General features: G+C 53.4%; 1 protein-coding gene across 1 annotated transcript; it reads left to right on the plus strand.

The window, feature by feature from the left end:
• The first annotated feature begins 1,732 nt into the window (after positions 1–1,732).
• Positions 1,733–6,813, plus strand: LOC109762767 (uncharacterized). The gene is made up of 5 exons (XM_020321636.4): positions 1,733–2,301; positions 3,062–3,640; positions 4,768–5,107; positions 5,186–5,263; positions 6,472–6,813. Exons 1-5 carry the CDS (start codon positions 2,207–2,209, stop codon positions 6,520–6,522), a joined length of 1,143 nt encoding a protein of 380 aa, XP_020177225.1. The 5' UTR covers positions 1,733–2,206; the 3' UTR covers positions 6,523–6,813.
• Positions 6,814–7,213: the final 400 nt, after the last annotated feature.

Genomic DNA, 7,213 nt, shown 5'->3' on the forward strand with positions numbered 1-7,213 from the left:
CCAACGAATCCACCGATCCAATGCCTACAAATTTCCTACATATTGTTTTGCTAAGTTACTATTGTTGTTACTACTGTTACACTTGCTACAAAATCATTGCTATCACTGTTACCGTTACTATTGATATTACTACTACTATCAAAACTATCATATTACTGTGCTACTGATCACTTTGCTGCAGATATTTAATCTCTGGGTGTGGTTGAATTGACAACTCAACTGCTAATACTTGCAAATATTTTTTGGATCCCCTTGTGTCGAATCTATAAATTTGGGTTTAATACTCTAACCTCGAAAACTGTTGCGATCTCCTATACTTGTGGGTTATCAAGCAGCCGCGCCCGTCTTGACTTTGGGTCTCGTTGGGGTCGAAGCCCCAGTCACCTTTGCCACCCTCTAAAATGATGTTCTCCATGATGAACTCATTGGCCGGCTCATCTTGTGTTGATGTCGGCATTTAGTCGAACAGTTGGCAGGCGTCGGGACGGTTGCCAGCGGGGATCTTATGCGCCCGCTTCCTTTGCCCCTCGGTGGACAACCCGCCGGCCACAGGCGTGGCATTGATGTCGATGGACGTGGGTGTGGGGGTGGCCACCCTCACACTCCCTTCCGCGCGAGGTGGAGAAGCGGGTGGCTTGCGGGTTGTGTTGGGGATAAGTTGTGTGTCTGCAGCGTGGGGGAGGTGCGCAGCGCCTCCGCCCATGGCGAACGGGAAAACAACGTCCCCGTGCTCACCGTGGGCATGGCAACAGCGGCTAGAATGGCCGGCTCGGAGCGGCCATGGCTGAACACTAGAATCATCAGGGCCTGTTGCGTGGCCTTGGCGACGAGGGGCTCATTCTCCACGGTGGTGCCTCCTATCGTGCGGTGCGCGGCTTGTACCTTCCTCCGGCTAGCCCTCTTCGTTGAATGTATCGCCCACTGCTCCGGCGTCTGCTCCTTGGGCTGCTTCTTGTGGGTGAAGCGGGGCTTGCCGGCCACGCCGTCGATCGTGGGCAGCGGGGGCGGCGGGCTTTGGCCCGTCGGCCATGGCGAGAGGGCGGGAGAGTTTTGAGAGAGAATGAAGGAAATGGGATGGATGTGCTACTGTGTGGTGGGGGCAAGGGGAGGACAAGGGTGGGCATCGCGCACGTCCGCGCCGACAGAAACCCGGCCATATTTGGACCCAAAATGGATCGCGGATGGATAAAAAATGGGCGCACGTCCGTTTGCATCGACGCGTCGGGCCACGGTATATGTCCGTTTTGACAAAAACTGCCACGTTTTATGTCCGTTTTGACAAAAACGAACGCGCGTTGACAGAATAGGTCGTGCGATTGGAGTTGCCTCTGGCAATTCATACGCATTATGGAGTCTGCAAATATAACTACTCTACCAGAGTTTGCCCTAAAAATTCGTCCCCACGGGCCAAACGTTGCTGCCTGCTTTGGTTCGCTCCTCGGGCGCGAAAGCCGTGTGTGCCGATCACGACGACGATGCACAACCGCCTGCCTCCTCACGTCCCCCGTCCGCTGCCTATGCGGTATGGTCGTACCAACGTACCGTCCATGTGGCGATCCCATCAAACTCATATCACCGTTCGTTCAAAACCAGATCGGCGCTCTCTGGTAAATTCGCGCACTCATCTGGGAGACCCACGGGCCAGCGACCGTACGCCAGGAGATGCACTCCCCGTAGACGTGGCACAGCATAACGCAAATATAAGTGACTGCCATGTGGGGCTCGAATGACCAAGCCGTACTAAAATTGTTTCTCAATTTAGTTTGCGGTGACGTCTGTTAGCGACGAGATCTCCGAGTGGACGCTTGAAGGGCAAGAGAGGAGGCCGCACGGATCTCCCCGGCCCTCGTGGACAAGAAACCCACGAATTCCCCGCAAATCACCACACTGCCACGACCCACGTGGGGGCAGTTTGGGCAGCCAAATGCGGTGGCAGAACGGTGGATAGGCAGCCCTACCCGAGGGCAGAAGGGGAACGCCGCGAAAGATAAAGCCTCTATTTGGACCCCCGGCTCTGCTCCCATCGCCATTGCTGCTCTCTTCTTCCTCCTCCCACCCTCCCTCATCGTCTCCTCTTCTTCTCACGAATTTTCCTGCAAATTTCGTGGCCGCCTCCTGTTCGTTCCGTGTAGACGAACGGGGGAGTGATTGCTCAGCGGCAGGAGGAAGGAGCCTGCCTCGAGCGGTTGGCCGGAGGCCAATTTTGATGCGTGGCCTCCTCGAGGTCCACGCGATTGGCAGGGACGCCGCGTCGACGAGCTCATCGAAACTGAAGGCCGTTCCCGCATTGGACATGATGAGGTAGCCGGCAGATCTCCGTGTTCTCTCCCCTCTCTTCCTCTTCTTCGTGCTCTTCTTCCTTCCTTACATCCGTGTCTGTTTCTGTTTGTATTCAGATCGACGCGTGCGCTGTTTCTATCTTGCGTGCGTTTGATTTTTGGTTCCGGCTTCTGTTCTCCTTTGGTTGGTGATGAATTTCATCTGTTCGCCTGTCCTCGGCCGCAACTGGCCGGCCTTGTAAATTTCTCACCTTTCATGCGTTTACTTTGTTGTAATCTGGCCGCCGTCGTCTAAGTTTCTGGATTTTCCCTTCTTCTTCTTCGGTTTGGTTGATCTGTGCTTTGGTGTTACGATTCTGAGTATGCCAATTTGCGCGGTTGCGTTTGGCTCCTGATGAATGATTCGGCGTTCTTAATCTCTGTATGTATTTGGCAGTCTTCTGCTTGTGCTCTGAATACTTCCTGGTCGTCTTTTCCGTTCGTTTCCTATGCTCTTGTCCGGCTGTTTGGTCCGGATGACAAGCATCCTGCCGTTTCTTCTTAGCTGCATCTAAGGCTCTCCTCGTGTGAAGATTGGAGTTCATGGTTCATGACCCAAGTGTTTCCGTGTTCTTTGCGTTCACCATCCCGGTTCTGCCGGCCGTTGAATTTTGCGGTCGTTTTGTGATCGATCCCGTGTGTTCTTTTCATTTCATCGGCAACTCCATGGCGGCCGATTTGTTACTTACATTTTGCAGCAGATCCCTTCGTCCGGTCAAAATCGCTAACCCGCGTCGCTGCAGGTACCAAAGGCTCAGCCCGGACTGCCTCCCGCTCGCCAACGGTGGTGGCAGCGGCGGCGTCGCACGCAAGCCGGCCTCGAGATCCTTCAGAGACGACGAAGGCCCGGCGGCCGCCACCGACGGTTCCCGACTGGCCTCGTACCTCGCCGCCTCCCAGGCGGACTCCAAGCCGCCGGTCCGGGCGCGTGCACCGCAGCCGCCGGCCGCGCGGAGCCCGGCGCGGGACCACGGCCAGCACCACCCTTCCGACTCCTCCGACACGGCCTCCCCGAGCTCCACCAGCGCGGGCACCGGCGCGGTCGGCGGCGACGTGCTGCTGCAGTGGGGGCACAACAAGCGGTCCCGCTGCCGGCGCGACTCCTCGGCGGCGTCCTCGTCGGCGTCGCCGTCCTCGCAGCGTCGGCAGACCCTGGGCAACGGCAAGATCCAGCGGCGCGCGTCGGCGCCGGCGCCGGCGGAGAAGCTGATGCCCCCTCCTCCGGCCACGATCACGCGGGGGTCCAACCTGAGGTCCTCGTCGTCCTTCCCGCCCCGCGTCGCCGGAGGAGACGCCAACAACCAGCCTCCCCACCACAGCAGGTACGGCCTCGCCCTCGCGTCCCCGTCTCGTCTCGCATATCCTGGCCTGGGTGAGACCCCGCTCCTCTCCCCTATTTCTCGCCGGTTTTACCCGGCGACCGCGACCCTTTTTCCGTTTCCGCTTCTGCCCCCGAGGAAAGGAAAGCTACCGGGCCGCTAGGCCATCTTGTTCTTGTTGTTGGAGTCGTGGGATCGTGGGCGTTATTTATTCGCGTGGTGTTTTCGGCGTTCGGGTTTGGGCCTCTTTGGTTTTGGTGAGCTGTGCCGCCCGCCCGTCTTTTAGCACCGCAGCAAGTGCTGGAGTTGGACGAAAGATTCCTTTCTTTTCCTCCAACAATTTGAAGCAAGTAGGTTTTTCTCATTTTTTCTACGTAATAATATTTGACATACTGCCTTGATGATCTGGATCGCTCCATCTTTTCCTAATTTCGTGCCATTTATTTACGTTTTCAAAAGCGATTTTATTATTGTGGAAAGTTTCGTGTCTGGATCTGGACGGGGCGGTAACTTTACCGTCCCTGTCGTCCCTTGACCAATCCGTGGACACAAGAGGTGACATAGGGGCAGCCAGCAGCGCCCGTATTTGTCACACATTGCGTGATGCATGGGGGACCCGACTAGATTGCCATATCTGCTCAAATTCCTTTCACTCCAGGGCCAATTTCAGCTTCCGTGGATTGTTCGGCCGATCTAGCCGCCAGTAGTAGATTTCAGCTTCCGTGTTAGCACGACCATGATATGAATCGCAGCATCAAGGGAAAGTAGTACCAGCGGTAGGGCAGATGGTTGGCTATCTCTCTTCTTATAAATATGTGTGTCCGATCTCCTTTTTCTTTTCTGTATGTATGGATGGGCATCAACAGTTGTAGTTGTAGCACCTCTGCAAGGGAAAAAAAGTGAGTTCTAGTAGTAGCAGCTTTGCTAGGTTTTGCATATATATTGTATGCATCTGGTTGTGGCAAGAGTCTCCCTCTGGTACTAGTACCACCGATCCACCACCCTACCCACCCTTCTTCTCCTTTACCCCTCAGCAGCCTCCCAACCACCGCCGCATCATCACCAGCAGCACCACGCCACCCCGATCCCATGATTGACGCCATGTTTTCTTCCTTTGGTTGCGCGATCAGGTCCGTTGAGGAGCGATCGGGCGGCGTGCACAAGCGGTCGTCGCCCGACAAGGCGCCGCACCACAAGCCCCCCGCCGCGGAGCATCACATGGATTCCAAGAACGCCCACCACCACCACCACCACCACCACAGCAACAACCATGACTCGCAGCTGGTGTCCGCCGCCAACGGCACCGGCACGGGCGCCGGCGAGAAGCTGGGCGGGGAGCGGCTGGAGCTTCCCCGGATCTACATCTCGCTGTCCCGCAAGGAGAAGGAGGACGACTTCCTGGTGATGAAGGGCACCAAGCTGCCCCAGAGGCCCAAGAAGCGGGCCAAGAACGTGGACAAGTCGCTCCAAGTATGCATCCATCTATCTCATCATGCTCCTGTAAAAACTGAATCCGATCGGATCCATCTAACCTGTGTCTTGCTGCAGTTCGTGTTTCCAGGGATGTGGCTCTCGGATTTGACCAAAGGCCGGTATGAGGTGCGAGAGAAGAAATGTGTCAAGAAGGTATAACAAACAATCAATCAATTCCTAGTTTTCCTTTTCGTTTCTTTTCGGCTGCAAAGAAAATAGTTTCTTTTCCTCGAAAAAAAATAAAATAGATTTTTGAGATGGAAAAAAGGAAAAAGAAAAAAGAAAAAGTACTAGTGGTGATTCTGATTCAGGTAGGTTGATTGGTTCAGGGCATGTGATTGATGGGCTGCAATGCGAATTAAAGCCTTAAAGCGAGGTTAATTAGTTGCCCCTTTTCTTTTCTTTTGGGAGGATGGTCACGTGGGACCCATGATGACCCGTGATGCTCATTGATGACGGTGCCGAGTTATTTGGCCCCGCTTTATTGCTGTGGACGTGAGGATGCAACCGTGCTAGGCGATCTCTCTTGCCCTAACCTCAAGAATCTCCTAGGTTAAGTAGATTGATCCATCTCCAAAAAAAGAGGTTAAGTAGATTCATCAGCCTGCAAACTGCACTATCATGTGTGGTTTTCCCAAATTAAATGAGCCAAACCCGTCGAACAACTCAACCGGTACGTACTACTAGTAGTAGGCACGAAAGAAAAATCCCGAGGCCTCTTTGCGAATGAGGTCCACCTGTGAGCCTCAACTCGCCGTTGGCACTTGTGCCCTTGCAAATGGGCCGATCCAGTGGAAGGGGCCCATGTGGAGACATGTATCTGTCGCTTGTCAGGACCACATGATGGCGCGCCCGGATAGACCTTGGAATCGTAACCATGAAAAAGGGCATAAAAATGAAATAAGAAGATTTGAAAACCTTTCCCTTCTACTCCTTCTTTAAACTAATATAAAAGCGTTTAGATCATTATTTTAGTATTCTAAACACTCTTATATTAGTTACGGAGGGAGTATCTGTTGGAATTAACATCACTGAAAGTTGATGTAAAAAAAAAAATCACTGCAAGTTCAATCTCTACGTTTATAGTAGTACGAGGCACCAACTCCAAATCTCCGAATCTTGTACCAGTAGTAATCTGGAGAAAGGAATCTTGTAACATGAACTCAACTGTTTAGTCCTGGAAGACTGCGTGGTTAGGTCGTGCTTGTGGTGTTGGATACTCTAGCTATTATTTAAGCACCTAGAAGGAACATTAGTGTACTAGTAGTGTTACTTGTCTTCGTTTCTACAATGTCTCCCATGAAGGTTTGGTCTTGAGCGCGGCACTGACAGAAAACTCTCTCTCTTGATCTGGAATGCAGAGGCGAAGAGGGCTGAAGGGGATGGAGAGCATGGACAGCGACTCGGAGTGAAGAGCGCAGAGGAGGAGACGAGACGAGGGCCAAGGAAGAAGACGGGGATGTCGTGTGTGTCAGCGAGCGAGGGGTGTTACGTTAGGAGAAGAAACAAAACCGGTAGAGGGGGCATTGCCGAAAGGAATGGACGCGACATTTGTAAATGGAGATGGAGGAGGCTTGGCCGCAGGCAAGAGTTCGCGTGCGTGCTCGCCTTGCAGACGAATGATGATGATGATGATGCCTACCCAGGCAGGCTGTTTTTTCCTTTTCCGGGGGCTTGGTTAGAAAATCTCGTTTCGAGCTCGAGTGTTGTTTGCGTTTACTCGGTGGTTGCTTATCGGTCTTAATTAGTTCCTGCGTTGCAGTGGGCCTTGCTTCAAACGAAATGGGCCTAGCCCTGATGCACGGGCAAATGCCAAATGCTATGGAAGAAGCGACGCAACTGGGCCCTCCAAAGGAAAAACAAGAGGCATCACGAAGACACTGGCTGGGCAACTGGTCCTCCGTTTTTTTTTTTGCGACTGAACTGGTCCTCCGTTTTGTATTGCATTTCGTTTCCTTGTGTCTTGGCGAACGTCATTGCTGTACTGCCGTAGTGGTATACGCAGGTGGGGGCACTGGTCATAATGCATACTCTACCCGTGGCAGGTGGCACTGACTTGTGGGCGAATTTCTTTTTCGATTTTTTTTGCACAAAGCAGGTTGG

This window comes from Aegilops tauschii, chromosome 3, assembly GCF_002575655.3.
Source record: "Aegilops tauschii subsp. strangulata cultivar AL8/78 chromosome 3, Aet v6.0, whole genome shotgun sequence".
NCBI lineage: Eukaryota > Viridiplantae > Streptophyta > Magnoliopsida > Poales > Poaceae > Aegilops > Aegilops tauschii.

What these genes read in the sequence shown, in the direction of transcription:
- LOC109762767 (XM_020321636.4), top strand. Translation starts at nt 2,207, where the DNA reads ATGCGTGGCCTCCTCGAGGTCCACGCGATTGGCAGGGACGCCGCGTCG. An exon ending in CAGCCTCCCCACCACAGCAG is followed by an intron (nt 3,641 to 4,767) that starts GTACGGCCTCGC and finishes TTGCGCGATCAG; the next exon opens with GTCCGTTGAGGAGCGATCGG. An exon ending in AGAAGAAATGTGTCAAGAAG is followed by an intron (nt 5,264 to 6,471) that starts GTATAACAAACA and finishes TCTGGAATGCAG; the next exon opens with AGGCGAAGAGGGCTGAAGGG.